The sequence below is a fragment of the Furipterus horrens genome, unplaced genomic scaffold, assembly GCF_987537825.1.
Source record: "Furipterus horrens unplaced genomic scaffold, mFurHor1.1.pri manual_scaffold_6, whole genome shotgun sequence".
In the NCBI taxonomy this organism is placed as follows: Eukaryota; Metazoa; Chordata; class Mammalia; order Chiroptera; family Furipteridae; genus Furipterus; species Furipterus horrens.
Genome location: NW_028327176.1, coordinates 95,434,793 through 95,456,401, shown reverse-complemented (window position 1 = coordinate 95,456,401; position 21,609 = coordinate 95,434,793). Strand labels below are relative to the sequence as shown.

At 45.5% G+C, this 21,609-nt stretch overlaps 1 protein-coding gene across 2 annotated transcripts; it reads right to left on the bottom strand.

Annotated features, from left to right (window-relative positions):
• Positions 1–1,960: 1,960 nt before the first annotated feature.
• On the bottom strand, positions 1,961–21,489 carry TAF8 (TATA-box binding protein associated factor 8). 2 transcript variants are annotated; one of them, XM_090282403.1, is made up of 9 exons: positions 21,407–21,482; positions 20,462–20,659; positions 16,948–17,046; positions 16,549–16,611; positions 15,394–15,518; positions 11,840–11,987; positions 10,308–10,450; positions 4,340–4,479; positions 1,961–4,054 (listed from the first exon to the last, which is right to left on the bottom strand). In XM_090282403.1, exons 1-9 carry the CDS (start codon positions 21,465–21,467, stop codon positions 4,042–4,044), a joined length of 990 nt encoding a protein of 329 aa, XP_090138529.1. In that variant the 5' UTR covers positions 21,468–21,482; the 3' UTR covers positions 1,961–4,041. The 2 variants fall into 2 exon arrangements, with proteins under 2 accessions (XP_090138529.1, XP_090138530.1); XM_090282404.1 differs by having other exon boundaries at positions 1,971–4,054; positions 20,462–20,618; positions 21,407–21,489.
• Between the last annotated feature and the right edge of the window lie 120 nt (positions 21,490–21,609).

Here is a 21,609-nt window from a genome sequence, read left to right as displayed (position 1 = left end):
GTGACAGAGGCCAGTGGCACTTTCCTTGACAAGATCCTGACTCTATGCACAAGGAGATCCTAATGTCCTTAACAATCTGTTACAGATTCATTATTCATAAACTGATCAAACGTCTTCACAGAAATTTTTGTCCTCTTATCTACTTCACCAAGAAATGGGTGAGCAGTGATGAGCGGTAACGCCATCCCTCTCCATGAGTGGCTCCGTTTCTACCCGGCTTCCTTCTCGCACCAGCAAGCCAAGGAGGGCATGGTGCATGGTGGGATCACCTTGGCACAGAAGCACTCCATGCATTTGAGGAACAGACGCATACATAGCCATGAGGCAGGAGTGTGGAAGGTAAGCAGCATGAACCCGGAGCAGATGCCTGGGCGCGCGCTGCAGCGTGGCTACACAGCAGCCGGGGGAGCTCTGTCCTCAACACACGTGGGGCCAGTGACAACACCTACTTTTGAGGTAATTGTGAGGATTACATGAGCTAATAAGTGTGAGACATGTAGAACTGTGACTGGCAACAGTTCTCGATCAGTATTAGCCTCTATAGATAATTTTAAAAACAACAGAATCGAGGGCAGGGCTTGAGGGGCTAGATGTGTGTGTAGGGGTGGAGGGATTGAGCAAAAAAAAATATTACACAAAATGTATGGACATGGAAAGCGGTGCAGTGATTGCCGTGGGGAGATGTGCGGGGGGAGGCGGAGGAGAGTAAAGGGGAGATAAATGCTGACGGAGGGCTTTACTTGGGTGGCGAACACCCAACGCAGTGTACAGATGATGTGTTGTGGAAGTGTGCGCCTGGATCCTGCATACTTGTTTAAACCAGTGTCACCCCAACAAACTCAACAAAAAGGAAAAATAAAATAAGAGCCACAGAAAATAAAAAGGGTCTGGCACTGGAATAACTGTGATTTATAAAGCACTGTTGCAGACATTCTCATTAAATCCTCCTGATGAGGTATCACAATTACCCCATTTTATAGAAAGTGGTTTGGAAGTTTAGTGATCTGCCCTATATCACATAAGTGGTAAATTGTAAATACAAATGTCACCAAGCCTGGTTATCCTGAACCACAAGGCCTCTAAGTAAAGGGACTAGGATTCCAGAAAAACACTCGCTTCTCCAAAAGCCCAGACAATTTTGTTACTGGTTTCTCGGTTAACTCGAGGGAGCCTTGTGGCGACGGACATGCTCAGTATCTCGACTACAGTGGTGGGTACCTGAATCTACACATGACAAAACTGAATAGAACTACACACACAGAGAGGAAATGGTGATATCTGAATAAGCTCTATGGATTATACCAATGCTAATGTCTTGGTTTTGATGTTGCATTTATATAAGATGCTACGGCCTCCAGCAGAGAACAGGCAGGATACCAGAGGTGGGAGGGAGGAGAGTGAGGTCATGGTGTTAATCCCTGTATTGGCCCCTCCCTGCAGGGTTGCTGTGTGCTGTCTGGCCCCTCAAGGACCCAAGGCCTTAGCTCCTGGCAGAAGACTCTCATATAGGCGCCTCTCCAGGTTCTGGTAACTGCTCCCTCCCCTCCCTGTCCTCACCCAGGTACTATGCTATCCCATTGGTTCCCCTATACCTTGCCCATATGGAACTGGGGGTCCATATGACCTCCCTAAACATTTTCTTTTGCAGCACCCTGTGATTCTGTAATTACTTCAAAAACGTAAAAGTCTACCAGAGATGCATAATGACATATTTACAGATTAAATGACACAGGTCTTGCATGTGCTTTAAAAAAGTGGGAGAAGACAGAATTGAAAAGACGTTGGTACATGTTGAGGCTGGGTGAAGGCTATGTAGGGAAAATATATATACTTTCCTCTCTAATTTTGGGTTTGAAAATTTCCAAAATAAAATTTTAGATAGTTAGGAGGGATATATGTAGTTAACAAAAGGGGAAAGCCTCACTTATCTGTTTAGGGCCTTCCTCATTGCTATGACTTCTGAATACAAATTAAGTCCAAAGTTTATAAAATTCTGTTCCATTTATAAAGTTTTTCTCATGGCCTTTTATTATGAGCTCACAAATCACATTCTTAATCTGGTTTTGTTTACTACTTTTTCCCTCCAAGAAATCCCCCCAAGTTATTAAAAATAGAAATGTGTAAATATACATGGAGAAGTAGGCACAGTTTTTACACAACAATAGTCCGGTCAATGCTTCAAGTTGTCTAACCGTCTCCCAGTGTCTCATCCAGAACAGAATCCCAGCAGCACAGCCACTAAAGTCCCTGCGGCAGAACTGGAGACTCTTCCAAATCCCTTAGCTTACGGCACTCAGCAGGTGTGAGTTCTTAATGGCAACAGCAAGTGGAACTGCAGAAGTACTGACAGGGATCACTGCTCCCAGAGCTGTGAAGACAGAAGCCGGGAAGGTTTCCTCCTGCCTCTGGCATGACTCAAACCCAGGGCTGGAGTCAAACTCAACGGGCCAAGAATCGCGAAGAGCCAATCACACACTTCCAGAGGCAGCATGGCCCACCCCACTGCTTTCGACAGGAAGAGTTTCAGGTCACCGCAAACATGAAAAACTCTCATTAGGTCCAGAGCTGGGGAATCCGCTTTTCTCACTGGGATCCCTCTTCAGTTACTGACAAGCAGCTCTTTCCTTCTGGTGATGGGATGGAGTGCCCTAGACAACAGTGAGGCCAGAGGGACATGGAGCCTCCTGTCAAGCCGCCAAGTTTCTTGAGTTTGCAAGTTCACAGAGAGCATGGCAGATCAGGAGTGACTGTGGCAGCCGAGTGCTGTGTAGGAAAGCTTAGTACGGGCGCTATGGTGCTAACCCAGGGAACGCCTTGTTCATCCTGTTAACTTCCGGTGTCACTGGCATGTTTCTTCCAGACTTGGGTGTTAAATCTCTTCCTTCGGAGACCAGCCGAAAGGTATCAGCTTGCCCAGCATCTTCCTTAAACACTTGTTTTTTGATCTGTAGAGTATATGAAGGATGAAATCTTTCCCCAGGAAGCAGAGGTTGAATGGATTCAGACCTGCTTCTGGAACACCCTGGCCTGGCTGCTGGCTCCTCTCAGCGCACTTCTGCCATCAGGTTGGGAGCATGGCTTTCTGTCTGTGCCGGCCTTGGCCTTCCAGCAAACCAGCTAGGCTTCTCAGCTATCGGCATACAAGGCCAACCCAGATCTCATCCCTCCCCAACCCCCACACCCCATCAAATCCCCTTCCTGTTGCTTAAAATAGCTGATTCCTCTATCAAGTCACAGCACAATCTATCACTGAGTGAGGCTCTTGTCAGAGAAAACTTTTCCCAGGATGGAGCGGGACTTGGGAGTTTCCAAGCATGTACTCCAGGAGGGACAGTAAATGATAAATGTTTCAGGAGAGAGCATTGACTTGTCTTAGGGAGCATTTGTCAAATGCTGAGAACTTGGTGCGCCATTAGACATCACACTCCTCCACATTGCGTTTCTGCTCCCACCTCCCGGTTCCTGCCAGCCCCAGATCAGGGAGTGATGCGTGGGCCTCTTGTTTCCAAGATGAGGGAAGGCAAAGTCACCTTCGGTCAGCTCCACAGGGCACTCGGAGCCCAGGTGAGGAAAGAAATAAGAAGGAGGTTCTAGGATGATAAATTGGTGCTACAAATTGTTTGTGAGTCAGTAAAAGGGTCCAAACAGCCTGAAATAGAAACCAAGCAAACAGGTTTTCTGGCTATAAGTCAAGAAGGCACAGAACCCCTTCTTTCCTGCTGCCTTCCCTGGGCTTTCAGGTTTCAAAGGAATCAGGTCCTGTGATAATAAATGAAGTTACCGGCTGCTCCTACAGCCCACAGTACAGCCTGGTTGGTTAAGAAAGCCTCATTTTATTACCATCATGTCTTCCTCAACCCAAACATCCAGTAAAATAGGCAATCTTAATATAGAGTTTGCTATTAAAACCATGCCCGGTCACACCCCAGCAGCCTTGGCTGGACCATGGGGAGGCCGCCCTCTCTGCTTCCCTTGAGTGGCTATAACTCCCCCAGGAATGTGGTGTCCATGTCTCTGTACAAGGCAGTCTTCCTTCTCGGCTCACGAGAGAGACCTAGAAAGAAGAGGAATCCATGGAGCCATCTGCTCTCCTCCTAGGAGGCAACAGCTCCGGGGCTGGGAGGGTTAGTCCCAGGGCTGCAGGAAGCTCAACATCTATGTAAGGTGAGCGACATATGGGAGACGAGTAAGGAGAGGAAAAGGGAAAACACTTCCTCTCACCCGTGCAGCTTTCCCCAAGGTTCAGACCCACTGGGGAGCCTCCATTTTCTGCCAAGGAGCAGAGAAGACCACCTCGGCTGGCCAGAGAAGCCTCTTTGCACCCCAGTTTCCAACTTACTTCTTCCTGCGGATCTTGGGTTTCTTCACAGGGCGCAGGTAGGGGTTATCGATGACGTTCTCGTCCCCGTTCCGGCTCCCTGACAAGGAGGGGTTCTGCTGCAGGACAGAGGTGTTTTCCTTCTCGGCTCCAGAATCATCCTTTGGGCAAAAGCCAAAATAAAGCAAAACAAAGCATAAGGAAAGAGATCAGGCCCACAATAAGAACTACTGGCATCCTTTTATGGGGGGAGGGGAAGCTCAGGGACCACCTTCTTTCTAAAGTGCCTACCTCTGCCTCAGACGAATGAAGCCCAGGCAGCAGCTGGCTATCAGAGGACGGTGAGACCAACAGCTCTGATCCAGTGGAGCACAGAACACAAAACCCTGAGCTTTTGACAAGGCAGGGACATAGGTAAGAAAGAGTAGAGACCTGGGAGGGGCAAAGGGTCAGGGGCCAAAATGCAGGTGCTTGAGAAGGAAGCCTAACTTGTGGGGAAATGAAGAAAGAGAAGCGAGCCTCCATGCTTTACAGACACAGGGTCAGAACAAATGAAATGCAGGGGGCCTCTCCTGAACCAAAGCTCGTGTAAAGCATAAGAGACGACCCCTGCCCCATTTTCTCAAATATCTGGTCCTTGCGACACGGTACCAATGATCGGATTGCAGAAGAGGCCAGGGACTTCTCGAGCCCTGAGAGCTCCCACCAAGGCAAAGCAGAGCGCTGCACCAGCACAGGAACACCATCAAGAACCCCCGTCTGCGACCTACCCGCTTCTTATCATTCCTCTGTGGTCAATGCCCTGTCTTTAGAGTTACTGGAAGTTCACTTTGACTATGCCTGAAGTGTTTCCTGAAACAAGGATGGAGGTGACACAGCAGTGCTGAAAAGCCAGCCTTGCGACCTCTGCTGGGGGGCTCCCTCCATTAAGTTCACTCTGTCTCACAAGGCCAGGACGTGGGTCCCAGTCACGGGACAACAGCTTTTCTTCTCCCAACCAGAGCTTCTGGAAATGCCACTTCCTTGCCTCCCTCAGGGACAAGTAGCCTTGAGGGGTAAGAGTAAATAAAAGGAATAAAGTACCAAACCGACCATGATCTATAAAAACAGTGGGAGCAGAAGGGTCCGTCTGGAAAGGCGCCCGCCCCAGGTGACTGCATCCAGCCTCACAGCGCCAGTGCCATTTCCACCCCGAGGACTTCCACCCACACGGCCCTCTCCCTGCCTCCCCCTCTCCCCAACTCCAGGCTCACACGGCCATAGCCACTCAACATCTCCACTTAAGTGTCAAGTAGGCCTCTCAAACTGAACGTGCCTAAAATGGAGCTCCTGACCTCCCCTGTGCCTCACAGCTCTCCCCGCGGTCCTCCTGGCCACCAGTGATGGCAGCTCTACCCTTCCGGTTGTTCCAGCCAGCAACTCCAGCCATCTTTCTTTTCTTTCTCTGATGTCCCACATCCAATCTGTTAGAGAACCTCTTGGCCTCTCCCTCAAAATACAGGCAGACTCTGGCCATTTCCAATGTCCCCATGTGACCACCCTGGTAGGTAGGACCCACCACTGTCTCCTGCCTCCTAACTTACTCCCTCCACAGCCCCTCCTCTGCCCGCCCGGCGACAGTCCCTTCCCTCACAGCAGTCAGTGATCCTGGAGGAAGTTCGCTCAGATATGTCCCTCCTCCGCTCCACACCTTCCCACAGCTCCTGGTTCACCCAGTTGAAAGTCAGTTCTTAAAACTGCTTACAAGGTCCCACCTGAGATGACCCCATCCCCTCCGTCTTCCTCAGCCACACCCACGCTCCCCTCGTGCTGTTCCTCAGGGCCTTTGCGCAGGCTGCTCCCTTTCTAGAACACCCTTCTGCAGATATCCACCTGGCTCCGTCCGTCACCTCCTCCAAGTCTCTGCTCAAATGTCACCTTCTCAGCGATGTCTACCCCAAGCACCCTATTTAAAACTGAGACCTCCACCCTTCACCATGGGTCTTCTCTCTCTGCCCCCAATAGCTCTTTAATCTTTAATATACTACACGATAATTTATTAATACACTCCATTTACTGTCATTCCCCCACTGCCAACACACAGGCTCCTAAAAGGCAGGTGTTTTCTTCATTCTGTTCATTATTGTGTCCCAAGCACCCGGCATAGCATCTGGCACATATCACCAGGTACTAATTAATAAATGACTGGTACAATGTCCATAAAAGAGCAAAAGTTGAGACACTGGGATACCTGCAGAGGACAGCTAGTTCAAATGGAAGAGAAAAACAATTCCATTACACACTAACTTAAAATGAATCGTTCCTTTATGTTCAAGTAGATGGAGAAACCAGACCAGGTTAAGTAAAAACCACGTAGCAACAGTCCTTGAGAGACATGCTGCCGTCAACAAATAAAAGAATAAAATACCAGTTATTGAATTAACTGTAAGAGTGTCTGCAAATGCTAAAGATCGAAAACAACCTAAATGTCCACAAGGGACTGGTTAAATTCATCCCCTGTGACCACACAGTGGAACGTGATGAGGCCGAGAGTAGGGATGAAGATGCTCCTCACATACAGATGTGGAATGACCGCCAGGATATATCGACGGGGGCAAACAGCAAGGGGAAAAGCATCTGTGCCCTACTGCTTGTGTTTAAAACAATTTAAAAAACCATGTCTCTAGAAGGACACACGAGAAAGTGCTGACTGGCTGCTTTGTGGGCGGGAGAGTGGGTAACGGGGAACAAGGGTGAAAGGAAGAGCTGTCACCATACTTGTTTTTATAAATTTTAAACATACGATTACACTTGTCAGTCCAACAAAATAACATGTCTAATCAATTGTATATGAATTTGTTGCTAGAATCCTCTTCTCAAAGTCTTTTCACTTATTTTTTTACAGGACAGCATGTAGTTATGCAGCTCAAAACAGCAGGGCAGGGAGCAACGGGGGCCACAGGCTGCCAAGTGCCGGGCACCTGATATATGAGCTCATTCTAGCTCAGGCTCCTGCTTCCCCTTGAGACACATGTTCCTATTCCTGCTGGTTCTAGTGAGGAAATGGGCTCAGATGTTGGGTAATGCAACCACAGTCATGCATCTGGAAAGCAGCTTGGTCTGGATCTGAAGCCAGGCCAGTCTTACTCCAGGGGTCAGGTACCCAGGAGAGTGCAGGCAGCTCCTGGCATTCTTTCAGCCTTGATTCACTCACTGCCATGTCCTCCCCTATGTCATTACCTGACCTGTTACATAATATGTCTGCAAGCCCTGTAACTATTTTGTATTTACAAAGGGACAGTGATATTTGCTTAGAAGATTCCTCCTTCTCATAAGGTGAACCTCATCTTAATCCATCACTCAGTCACCCTATCTCAGACCAAATTAACTGACTCCCAAACAGAAGTGAAGAATAACAAGTCCCTCTGCTTTATATAAAGCGATGGGCTCCCAGCCCTAATTCTGAAAGCAATCATCCAACATTAAAGACTTGTGTGTTCAAGCAGTAACAGACCCAGCACCAGCACCCTTCACCCCAGTGGCAGCTGCTGGCTGCCATGTGTGCATCACACCTTAGAGAACACAGGAACATTCAGTCTGTCTTTAGCCACTAAGGCACCCTTTGCTTAACAGCCAAGGCCAATCTTAAGAATGGATGAACAAGGTAACCTGACTTCACGCGTTCTCTGAGACCTAAAGGCATCAGAGCTGGGTGGGCTGGGTGGGGGGGTAGCAATGAGGGGAAAAGTGGGGCAATTGTAACAGAAAAGCAATAAAAATAAAATTAAAAATAAATAAATAAATAAGTCGAGGTGAAAAAAATAAAATAAAATGACTGAGCAAGTAGAAAAAAAAAAAAAAGGCATCAGAGCTTTCAGTGGTTCTGTGACCTCCTTTATTTTCTCCCAAGATGCAGGAACAAGAGAGGGCTCTTCTGTCTCTTGCCAAGTACAACACACTGATAACCAGGGAAGAACACCCCCAAGTTCTCGTGGGCATGTCTCCTCACCCACCTTTGTCTCTATCTCCTATCCTGGGGATGAAATGTCCAGAACAAGGTTAACCCCTCCGTTTAGGCACTAGATCCCATGCCCTGTTACCAACCAGAGGGCATCATTCCAAAATGGTCCCCTCTCCTGCAACAATTTTCCCTCTCTATCAGATCATCACCATCAGCATACAAACATCTGTTTCCCTTTTATCTTATAAAACAAAAACCACCCCTCTTAACTCCTTAATTTTCCCTTTAGTTACAATTTCATTTCTCTCCTTCCCCTTATTGCAAAATTCCTTGAAAACAACTGCCCACATAAGTGCTGTGCAATGGAACTTTCTGCAACAACAAAAACGTTCCTGTCTGCACTGCCCCGTGTGGCAGCCACTACCTATACATGGCTGGTAAAATGTGGCTAGTGTAACTAAGAAACTAAATTTTTAGTTTTATTTAATTTAAGTGAATTTCAATTTAAACAGCCACGTGTGGCCACTGTGACGGACAGTGACGTCTACACTCACCGACGCCAACCTCGTCTCCCATCCTCTGGCTTCACTGTAGGCGCCTGCTCTCATCCTTACTGAACCGGCTCTTGTCGCGTCACAAACTACGTTCACAGCACCAAATGGAACGGACAGTCTCAGTCCTCATATTACTGCAGCTAACGAAAGCTTCTGACACAGTCACTCTTTTCTCCCTGAAACACTTTCTTCCCTTGGCCGCCAGGACACCGCAGCCTCCGGGTTCTCCCACGCATCTGGCGGTGCCTTTGCCATCTCCTCACCTGAACGGTGGAGAGCCCCAGGGCTCTGTCCTTGCACCTCTTCTCTTTTTGATGTTCATCCGTTCCCTAAGAGATCATTTAGTCTCATGGTTTTAAACACAGTTTACACGCTTTTGACTCCCAAGTTGGTATCTATAGCCCTCACAGCTCCTCAAACTCCAACTCTTATGTTCATTTCTCTACCTGATATCACCACCTGGATGTCTAATAAGCATCTCAAACTTACCTCGTGGAAACCTAACTCCTGGCTTCCCCCCACCCTACAGTCTTTCCTACCATGGTTGAAGGCAACTGCATGTTTCCTGCTGTTCAAGCAAAAATCTTTGCATTTATCTTTGAGTCTCTCCTTTTATAGCTCACGAATCCACTCCATCCATTGGCTCTACACTGGAAATCTAGAATTTGACCAATAATTTATCTGGCCATGTGTCATTATCTTTGTTTTTAACACCATCTCTCAGTTCACTGCAAGAGCCTTCTAACTGGTTTCTCTGCTTCTACCCTTACCTTCTAGTCTACTCTCAACCCAGCAACCTGACTGATGCTGTTGACAAGCCCACATCAACTCCCGGCCCTCCTCTGCTCAGCATTTTCCACAGCCCCCATCTGACTGAGAAAAAGCCCATGTGTTTAACAGAGCATTTAAGATCTGACTCCCCCATGAGCTCTCTGACCTCATCCCCTACTACTCTCCCCCTTGTTCATGCCACTCTGGCCACCCTGATGGCCTTGCTGTTCTTCAACACAACAGTTCCCACCTCAGGGCCTTTGCACGTGTTTCCTCTGTGAGGAATGCTCTACTCCCAGGCACGTGTAAGCTTTGTTCTGTTAGGTCTTCACTCATATGTCACTGTCTCAATCACTCTAATACCACATTCTCCCATGCCCATGGGTACTTCCCATCTCCTAATTTATTATTTCATACCTGAGCTCCATGAGGGCAGGAAATTTTGTCAGTTTTGTCACCTACTAATTCCCTAGCACCTGGAACTGTGCCAGGCTTGGGCAGGGCTGTCAGTATTTATTGACTGAATGAATGAATCCCCAAGACATGAACTTGCCTCTCAAGCTATGGATCATATCACACTTGGATCATCATGAGCCCATCGTGCAAGTCCCTGACATAAAGGCAGAGACCTGGGGTAGGTCATGTCCAATTCCCAGGGTGACAGGCTGAGGGCATGTAGGCTAGTTTGGGGGTTCCTCTGAAGCAGGCAAAAGGCAGGACCCACCGTGCTGATATGAAGAGGGAGGTTCTCTGTGTCAGTCTGCTCATCCTGCTCCGAGGAATCCGTCTCTTCCATTTGCTGCATCTCCAGTTCGGATGGAAGAAGAGCTGTCAGGTAGGGGATGGAGAAAGGTCTGGCAGCAATCACTGCGGGATTGGAAGACAGACATAATTCCATTGTCATGGAGTCCTTGCAGCCGGCCTAGGACCTTACAACAGATCAGTGAGCAGCACCAAAGGATAATAATGGCTGACACGCTCTGAGCACGTACATGGGCCAGGCAGTATGCTACAGGGTTCACATGTACTGTCTTTGATCCTCACCTCCACTACGACAGTCAACTACCATTATCAGCCCCATTTTATAGATGAGGATCCTGAGACACAGAGAGGTAAGTGACTTCCTCCAGCACAGAGAAAGTGGCAGAGTGGGATTTGAACTTGAGCAATGTAACTTCAGAGCCCACGTTTCCCAAGGACGACTAAAATCAGACAGAAGTGGGGCTGAATCCTAGCAAAGCATCAGCTTAGTGATCTTATAACCAAGGCCAGTTAACCCCTCTCAGCCTCATTTCTAGAGCAGATATATTGATTCCATCAGCCTGAAGGATCAAGTCCAAACACTGGACTTGAAAACTCTCTGCATCTAAGTGTATCCACTGAGCTCGAGGGCACTTCAGGTAAATGAGCATTCTCATTTTTCCAAAAGCAGTGAGGATAAGAAGTAGAAATTGTTGCTAAAATAAATAAATAAATACAAGAAAGTCTCTCTGTTTGGCAGAATGTGATTATCTGGAGTCAGTCTAGGTTTGAAAGCTACTAGCTGTGTGACCTTGGGCAAGTTACTTCCTTTCTCTTCTTTACAAGTTTTGGCTTCCTACAAACGATGGTAATAACAGCTCCTGACTCACAGGCTCCGGGGAGGATTTAATGAGATGATTTAGGGGAAATGACTAGTACAGCATCTGGCACTTAATAACTTAGCTGCTGTTATTCCAGAGCCAGGCACACAGTGAACACTTGCTGACTGAATGAATCACTCTAACCAATCTCCCTCGTTCACCTTTGGAAAACCTGAGGCCTATGGGGATGAGGTGACTGGGTCACACGGCAAAATGGCAGCGCCGAGAGAACAACCTGAATGAGAAAGTACCTGTGCAAGCACATGGCGAAGGGCAAAGTCTGGCAGGTGTTCTATAACTGCCCTGCCCCCTAATGACACTGTCCTTCTCCCACCAGGGCTGCCACTTTCACTGCATGAGTCTCTCTGACGCCCAGGGGTCAGTCACCTTTGAGGTAACCTAAACTCAATGTACCTCAACTGGCCATCCCAACAGAGGCCACTACCGTTCCGAGTCATCAGTTAGGGACAAGGCCCTTAAGACCTAGGATAAGGAGCCAGAAATCTGAAGAACGAGATGCACCCAAGACAAGAACAAAGCTTATTTATTTCTTCCTACCATGCTGAGAGTAAGGGAAGATGCTGTGATTATCTCAAATGACAAGGAAGTGTCCACAGAGGGAACAGACTCTCACATGGAAACGTGCTGACGTCATCTTTGAAGAGACTCTGGGTCTCGCCTGTCTTGGCCATGAAACGGGTGAGTGCCCGCTCCACGTCACGTCTCTGGGATGCAGCCTTCTCCCGCAGGACCTGGTAGTCGGACACAGGCTCACGGTATGTCTAAAAAGAACAACAAAGACACTAGAGAAACACCAACGGGTCATTGTGCTCTCCTCGGGAACCTGCCTTGCTGTTTCTATGCACTTCCACCTTTAAATGACCCACTACCATCATTTAGAGCAGTGATCTCCAAAGGGCGATGGAAGGGAAGAAAAATTGATAGAACCATCATTCGTATTTATTTTTCAACTGAAAATTTAAGAGATGTACAAATATTTATTATACATTGACCCCAGGCTTTCAATTGGCTCCCATGACAGGTGGTCTCAGGTGTAAGAGAGGCATCCTGAAGGAAGAGTGGGAATCCCCCCACGGAGCCTGAGAGGAACCGCTGGTTCCATCAGCGTGATGTGACACCTTGTAGTACACAATTGGCTCCTTACACATTGGACCCTATTGTTTCCTTTCTTATTTTTTATTTTATTTTTTTAAAGATTTTATTTTTTAGAGAGAGGGGAAGGGAAGCAGAAAGAGAGGGAGAGAAACATCAATGTGCAAGAGATACATCAATCGGTTGCCTCTCCCACGCCCCCAGCTGGGGACCTGGCCCACAACCCAGGCATGTGCCCTGACTGGGAATCAAACCCATGACCTTTTGGTTCGCAGGCTGGTGCTGAACCCACTGAGCCACACCAGTCAGGGTGCATCTTGTTTTCTTAAACCAACCTTCACAAAATAGGCATGTTGTCCCAAAAATTCCCTCAAAGAAAGAGACTGATGACGCTAATGTAGCTGCAAGTGCAAGAAAATGGAAGTCCTCACACTCCTCCTGCTCCTAATTCTGAGTGAAAAATGACTGATATCTAATCAGAACAAGATGCTAGCCAGAACATTTTAAATTGTAATGGTCTAGGTGATGTTGTAACAACGACCAAAAAAGTAACTAACTACTCTTTCTGATATGGAGATAGGATTTTTTTCTTAAATCCTCACCCAAGGATATGTTTATTGATTTTACAGAGGGAGGGAGGGAGGCGGCAGGGGAAGAGAAAGAGAGAGAGAAACATTGATCAGTTGCCTCCCGTACATGTCCTAACTACGGATCGAACCCACAGCCTAGGTATGTGCCCTGACCCAGGATTGAATCCACAACCTTTTGGTGTATGGGATGACACTCCAACCAACTGAGCCACCTGGTCAGGACTGGAGATAGGACTTTTAAAGAGGGCACTTGAAACATTTCCACTGTTGTCGATGTTAATTCGACAGTGTCACACACGTACAGTTCCCATATGCACACTTAAACACAGAAACAGGATTTTCTGACATGTTTAAAACTGTCCCTAAATGAGTGGATTTTGAACATACTTGTCACAGACATTAAAAATGCAAGACCTTACCATCATTTTTAAGAAAACTTTGAGATTCAGAAGTTAAAAATTGAATAGAAAATTTAAAATAAAATTCTTCAAATAATTGGTAAATGAGAATGAAAAAATTAATTTTGTGATTTCTTAAGGGGAACCAATAATGCTACATATCTTTGTAATGTACCTTTTCAACTGTGAAAGCTGTTAAAGCATTAAAATAAATTGATTTTAGAATCAGACCTCTAACTTTTATTCCACCAAGATTTCAAAAACTAAAAAGCAAAGGCAGAGGCCATCACATGGCTGCCACTATAAAGGAGCAAATAGGTCTCCTGAACCTTTAATAATGGTCAGGTTATCTTTTAATTATTTTAGTAAAGTATTCCATTATAATATTCATGTAAATAAGCATGAATGTTTATTGGAGTATGTACTTGATATTTTACTGTCAGAAACACTATAAAAGTTAGAGATTGTTATAGGTTGAATTATGTCCCTAAGTGTATGGCCATACCTCCCTGGATGTGTCCAATCTCATTTGAATTATGTACCTCAAAAAAGTATGTTGAAGTCCTAACCCCCCAGTGTCTTAGAATACGATCTCATTTGGAAACAGGGTCATTGTGGAAGTGATTAGTTAGGGAGAGGTCATACAAGAGGAGGGTGGGACCTTGTTCCAATACGAGTGATACCCTTGTAAGAAAATGGCCATGTGACATGGAAATAAGGAACAAACTGGTAGTGACCAGAGGGGTGAGGAGAGAGGGATAACAGGGGAAAGAAGGGGAAGGTTCTAGTCAAGGAACATGTATAAATGACCCATGGACATGGACAACAGGGTGGGGATTGACTCTGGGAGCAGGTGGGGACAGAGCAGGGAAGAGCAATTGGGCAACTGTGAAACAACAACAATAAAAAAAAAAATAAAGGCAAAAAGAAAAAAAATTAAAAGCTTTGTCAAGGCTCTAACCTAACTATCTTAATGGAATATCAAGAATCAGTTTATGCTTTCAGTGTTTCTTTATAACATAATTATGTATCTTAGGATTAGTTCCACAAAAGGTAAAATAGAGGTCTATTTTTGTCAAAAAGAAAAAAAGAAAATGGCCATGTGAAGACAGAGACCCAGACAGAATGCCATGTAAAGACAGAGGACTGGAGTGATGCATCTATAAGCCAAGGAATGCCCACAGAGTGCCTACATACCCCCAGAAGCTAGGAGGGCAAGGAAGGCTACTCCTACGGGTTTCAGAAGAGGCATAGCCCTGGCAACACCTTGATTCTGGACAGGTACCCTCCAAAATTGTTAGACAATAAATTTCTGTTGTTCTAAGGCACCTTGTTTGTGGCACTTTATTACAGCAGCTCTAGGACACTAATACAGACTACTGGTCAAGGGCAATAACTGCACTGCATGGTGGGTCACTATCTACTCCTTCATCCGGTACCCTGGGGTGTGCAGAAATGTCCTGCAGGACTTGTCTGATTGCCCACAAGGTGCCATATTTGCACTGGTACATGGTGTGCAGGCAGGGAAAGAGGAAGAGCCTTGGGGACTCCTCTGCACACTGCACTTCTACCATGAGAGGGTGAAACTCGACCTGGCCAATGAGAGCACAGCTGAACCATGGAAGACAACTCAATTTGCCCTCATTCAGACCCAGAACTCGGAGTTACAATAAGTTTCATTTCATGTCACTACCAAGTATGTTTTAAACAATCTTTTCTCCCTGATTTCAAAAATAACTCTTGTTCTGTGGAAAATTTGGAAAAGCACATACAAAACAACACCACTTACCTATGCCCACCGAGATTACTATGAACATTTTGTGGAATATCCTTCCAGTCTCTTAATGTGACTAGGTCCTTTTGTGTTTTGGTGGGACAGGCAAAACTGCACAGACTTCAATTTCCTTTAGCTATACTTCTTGTCAACCAACTAGAGAACATAATTCTCCTTTGCCAAATTGCGTACAGTAAGAAAAGACATTCTGAGTTCTGAGCCCACCCTTTATCAACAAACTTTTGGTCCAACAATCAGTAGGAATTCACAGCTTTGCATTAGTAACAATCCCCATTATGTCCTTGTCACTCACCGGAGTTTTGATGTACGTGTGGGGGTCGGGGAACTCAGGAAAATGGCTGGGGATGTGTGGTGGGTGGGGTCGGTTCTGCCCTGCAGTGAGAGCCTTGGGGGTCACTGGCTGATTGGTCACTGGAGCTGCAACAGAGTCACAACCCATTACTCCTCCGCCCAAACCCTGCTTTTCTCAATTTTCTGAACAACAGGTATTGTGTTGTATTTCTATTTTAAAAGGCCTTTAAGGAGGTCACCCCCTGCTGAGTGACCTTGGGTGACATTCCCATCTACAACAATCTGCCTGCATGCCTCTTAGTTAGGTGAGTGGGTGACTGTGACAACGTCTACTTCACAAAAGAGCATACTGAGCATACTGAGGATGCTGAGGATGCTGAAGATGCTGAGGATGCTGAGGAACTAAGGAGTTAGATGGGCTGCTAACTCGCCTTTCATGGAACCCAGAAAACAAAGACATGATACGCCAGGGTAAGTAAGCGTGGCCTAATGCCAACAGCAGGGACAGAAAATGGCACCTTCCACTGCTACTTGAGAGGGAAGCTCTTCAAAAGATGCCAGCTTGAAAAAAGTGATGACAAAAAAATCTAGTGAATTCTCCCCAGATTCTGTAAGGCCACACTTGTTAATCCCACTCAGTTTATAGCACTCAGTTTCTATCTAAGGCACAGGTCATCAAACGTTTTGTGTAGAGACAGAGGGTGAATATTTTGGTTTTGCAAGCCATACAGTCTGTCACCACTGCTCAATGCTGCCATTACAGCACAGTGCAAGCAAAGACAGGTAAACAGGGCTGTGTTCCAATAAAGCTTTATTTACAAAAACAGGTAGTGGGCCACATTAGGCCTACAGATCATAGTTTACTGACCCTTGACCTAAGGAAGAACAAGAGCTTTAGCATTTTTTAAGCAGTATCAACTGCCTTTCTGGGGCTAAAGTACAAGAACCATAGCGACATCTCAGAGATGGTTTTCCTTTCCGGTGATTGAATTTCACATCCCAGTCCTATCAGCCCAAACAAAAGTTACATTATAGGCAGCCCCAAAGAATGGAAGGGAGCCTGCAATAAGGAAGTAGCTAAATAAACTGATCCCTGCCCTATTCATTCCACATGCATACTGAGCATTACTGAGAACCTCAGTTCAAAGTCACTTACGGGCAGTGATGACCATCCTCTGAGACCGTTTTGCATAAGCAGGAAGAGTGTCCACATTAAAACCTAAAAGATAAGAAACCAGAAGTCACTGCCCAGAACACTGGATATTGAACATGGAAGGGAGAGTAATATTGTGTTGAAATAGCTTAAACTCCCAAATCAAGGGTTTTGCTGCCACTGAGAAGCAGCTCCAGCAGAATCCCCCAACAGGGAGTTAGGAGGTCTTTTAAATAGGTCAGAGGAACCCTCTACTGATAACCCTCTCAAGCTAAAAGCAGACCAGAAGAGCCACGTGGGAATTCAAAATCACTCAGTAGCTGTGGCTGACTCCTGGGGACTTCTCTCTCTCCTGTAACTTTAACTCAGCTGCACTGAAGAACTGGAAATTTGTGTACTCACCCATCTCAACAAGTGTGACCACGATATCTGACAGTGTGGGCTGGGTCCTAGCTGTATGCTCACAGTAAGACTTGGCACTCCTCCCAATTTCTGAAATGTCTGGGAAAGGATCAAAGGCATAGTGTCTTATTCTCAGTTCCCAAAAAATTAAGCATAGAATTACCATATCAGCCAGCAATTCAACTCCTACGCATATATCCAAACAAATTGAAAGCAGGAACTCAGAGATACTTGTACACCAATGTTCATAGCAGCATTACTCACAATAGCCTGAGAGTGTAAACAACCCCGTGCCCATCAAAAGATATGAATGGATGAACAAAATGTGATCTACAAGGTCTGTCCAGAAAAAATCCAGCCATTATTAATATAACAAGAACAGTTTGTGCAACATCAATGTAACCTGGCAGCCAAGGATAGTGGACTGGAATGGGCATGTGTGAACAATGACGACTTCACTGTACTAGTCAGTGGAGGTAGTAGATGCCACTGAGTGAGCATGTGTACTGTGTGGCCTCACATTCAAAATGACTGAGTGAGTGACAAATCTGCATCAAATTTTGCTTTAAGCCTGAATATTCCTCTGCAGAAACTATTCGGATGGTTCAGAAGGCTGCAGCTATGGGCAACTGGTGACCAGCAGGTTCTTCACGACAACATGATCACTAATGTATCACACCTCCTGCAGAGTTTTTTGGCAAAACAACAAATCACTCAGGTGACTCAGCCCCGCTACAGCCCAGATTTGGTGCCCTATGACTTCTGCCTTTTCCCCAAACTAAAATCACCTTTGAAAGGGAAGAGATTTCAGACCTTCAATGAGATTCAGAAAAATACCATGGCGTAGCTGATGGCAACTGGGAGAAGTGTGTGAGGTCCCCAGGTGCCTACTTTGAAGAGGTCTGAGGCATCATTGTCCTATGTACAATGTTTCTTGTATTTTGTATCTTCTTCAATAAATGTCTCTATTTTTCATATTATATGGCTGGATACCTTCCAGACAGACCTCTTATCCATAAAACAGAATATTATTTGGCCATAAGAAAGTAATAAAGTACTGAGATATGCTACAACATGAACCTTGAAAACATTATGCTAAGTGAAATAAGCCAGACACAAAAAGTCAAATGTTTTAAGATTGTACTTACATAACAGAAAAATAAAATTCATGGAGACAAAAAGTAGATTAGAGGTTACCAGGGACTCGGGGAGAGGGAATTAGGGAGTCATCGTTTATGGTTATAGAATTTCTGTTTGGAATAATGAAAAAATTCTGGAAATGGATAGTGTTGATGTTTGTGCAACATTGTGAATATATTTAATGCCACCGAATTGTATCCTCAAAAATGGTTAAAATGGTAAATTTTATGTTATAATTATCTTGCCACTCAAAAAAAAAAAAAGGGGGGGGGTCTTATTATTTGCATTGTCTGCCTAAAGCTGAACATCTGTTTAAGAGCCATGCTAGCTCTGCCCTGGCTGGAGTGACTCAGTTAGTCAGAGCATAGTCCTGTAACCGAAGGGTTGGAGGTTTGATTCCTGGTCAGGGCACATGCCTGGGTTTAATCCCCAATCATGGGAAGCAACCAATTGATGTCTCTCTCTCTCTTTCTTCCTCTCTCTCTCTCTCTCGAATAAGAATAAAATAAACCTTAAAAAAAAAAAAAAGTCCTGCTAGCCCTAACTGGTGTGGCTCTGTGGGTTCGTCACCGGTTGTGGGCCAGGTCTCCAAATGCGGGGGCGGGGTGGGAGTGGCGGGCAAGAAGCAACAATAGATGCACATCCATGTTTCCTTCTCTTTCTCCTTCACTTCCCTTCTCTCTACAATAAATATATTTAAAAATTTTTTAAATAAAAAGAGTCATGCTAAAGTCCTTCAGGGGAAACGAGAACGTATGAGGCTGGACTCCACAAATAGGCCTCAGAAGTAGTTGAGACGTTCCATGAAAACTGAAATTGTGCTCAGTTTTACACACACACACTAAAGCCCTTTTCTGGGGATGGATCCACAGAATTCATCAGATATAAAAGGTATCCGAAAAGGTATGTAACCCCTGTTCTAGAGGCCTAATCGTTCAGAAGATAAAAGCAAGTAGTTCTTGACAGGGAAGGGTGTCTAATTGAAAACCTATCACCGACTCACCATGTTACCCTGAGCAAGTCGCTAATAGTAGTCTCCACACATGAACACAGTGGGCAGTATCTGTTTACTGCGGGGAAAATCTAATGGGAACTATTACTCCATTCCTTTAGGACAAAAGTTCTCAAAGTGTGGTCTGGGAAGCCCTGGGTGACCCTGAAAACCTTTCCAAAGTCCACAGACCAAAACTGTTTTCATAATAAAATTAAGACATTCTTTGACTTTTTCACTCAATCTCTCATGTTGTTTCCCAGAGGCTATATGACCTATGATGACATCATGATTCTGATGGGTAATGGACCTCATGCTTGGCTTGTTCATTCTTATGTTTTAAAATTTTCTGTTTTACTTTCTAATGTGGATATATTTATGTATCTCCATCCTATGTAGACAGAGCTCCACAGGGTCCTCAATATTTAAATGTCCACAGGGGTTCTAAAACCAAAAAGTCTGAGATCACTGTTTTAGGAAAACATTTGGTATGAAAAAGTTCCAAACTTCAGAGAGCCACCTCACCCCAGATCTTGCCCTTCCTGGGGCAGCCCACATCTAGTGACTGATCAAGACCAAAGTATAAAGGCAGGGCCTCTTCTCTAGTGTAGGGTACCTGATGGGCAATTATCACCCTAGTGACCGCCACTGAGGTGGTCAGATTTTGTTTGCCCTGCATTGCAGTTCAACTTCCTCTGCCTAAACCTTTCCATCATTTCCATTCATAGGTGTTGATCCCCCCAAAACACCTTAATGCTCCCACCCCCCATTCTCTCCTACTCCTAAATAGGGCCCAAACAGGGAAATACATTGTCTATGTAGAAAAGCCATTACAAGACCATTTCAGAGTCCTAAACCTCAAGTCATTTCCTTTAAAAAGTGTTTGTTTGTTTTTTATCATTCTATAAAACTTATTGACCCTTACTCTTTGTACCTTTGTACATAATACACCATTTGATTACATCATGTGGTGGCATCTATTTCATAGGAATTAATCTTAAATGTCCAACCAAAATGTAAGTTCTTTGGGTATAGAACACAAACAGCAACAACAACAGCACCAACAAGTCATCAAGAGCATACAATGTCCCCAGCACTGAATGACTGACATATACATCTCACTCATACTCACAATTGCATGAGGAGCAAATTATTATTCCATTTCGCAAATGAGGAAATTAAGAATCAGAACATCTAGCAACTTGCCCAAGCTATTAAGTGACACAGCAATGACTTACATTCAGGTCTATCTGATTTGAAAGCCTGTAAATCACTTTACTATGTTCTTCTTTTTCCTAAATCTGCTCTAACACTATCACAATGCAGGACACAGCACAGATGTTTGGCTGGCTTAAAAAAGGCCTATTGTTTCCTGGTACTTACAGCTCTGTAGCATCTCTGTCAATGTTTCCACAGATGCTTTCTCAGCACTCTCAAATCCTGCCTCTGTCAGCAAGGAGCTCACAACTACTTGCAGGGTTCGCCTCCGGGCCAGATAGTAGTTATCAGCAGGATTAGTGGACTGTTTACCTCCTGGTCTCTGTGAATCAGCAGCCCAGAAAGAGAGAAGATTTTCACCCACTGGACAAGGATGCAATCACATAGTTCACACATCGTCAATGGCAAGCGAATGTTGTTTTGCTAAATACTTATTTATCAGTGCATAATATGTGATAGCCCCTGATGTTTAGACTTATAGATCTTAACCAAATAAGTAATAAGTGAGTACCCAAGGGGCTCTAAATACGGAGACAGCCTTTCTCCTCCCCTAAAACTTAGAATTCTAATAACACGAGTGTCTCTTTCATACTTTTCTATTTTAGCAGGTTATCAGGATATACAGCCGAAGAAACACACATGATGGGATTGAATTTTTGTCTCTCTCTCAGAAGGAAAAAAAAGATCTCTCTTGTTCCTCCCCATCTTCACACCATTTCACTAACAAGGAAAATTAAAACAACACCTGACGCTGAGGAGAGGAGCGCAAAGTATAACAGCACAGAGAAGTAGGAAAGCTAAATATTTTGAAACAGGAATCCCTCCCAACTTTGGCTAGCCAATAAGAAGGCGAAAGCGGTCTCTTCAAACCAATCAGGAAATGTTCCTGGTTTCCAACCCGGAACGAGCCAATCAGCACGCAGGCTCACCAACTCAGAGGGCCGCCGCCAAGTCCCAAAGAGGGGGGGCTATGTACGGCCTGAAGGACCTTCCTCTATTCGTAGCTCATGGTAGGACTGGATATCTGGGTATAAACTTGTTGCCCAGGCTTAGGGAATGTCACAGAATGCCCAGACCTTCTCAGTTTCGAGCCCGCGCCTCCCCACTTACCGTTCCGGAGCTGCCGGCTCCGGCAGTGGCCATCGTGTCGGCCATCTTGCTCTGACGTCATGTGCGTGAGCGCAGGGCAGGATGGGATTTGTAGTCGCCCGGCCGGGAGAGGGGGTGGTGCCACTATGGATTTTCCTAAACCCGGTGTAGTGCGAGCTCCTACTGAAGACTTGGTTCACGTGACCTCCACTGAGGGACTGGCT

Coding starts and splice junctions, on each gene's coding strand:
- TAF8 (XM_090282403.1), bottom strand. CDS start 21,467: ATGACGTCAGAGCAAGATGGCCGACACGATGGCCACTGCCGGAGCCGG. Junction 20,660..21,406: donor GAGCCGGCAGCTCCGGAACG/GTAAGTGGGGAG, acceptor ATCCTTGTCCAG/TGGGTGAAAATCTTCTCTCT. Junction 10,451..11,839: donor TGACGTCAGCACGTTTCCAT/GTGAGAGTCTGT, acceptor CCAATCCCGCAG/TGATTGCTGCCAGACCTTTC.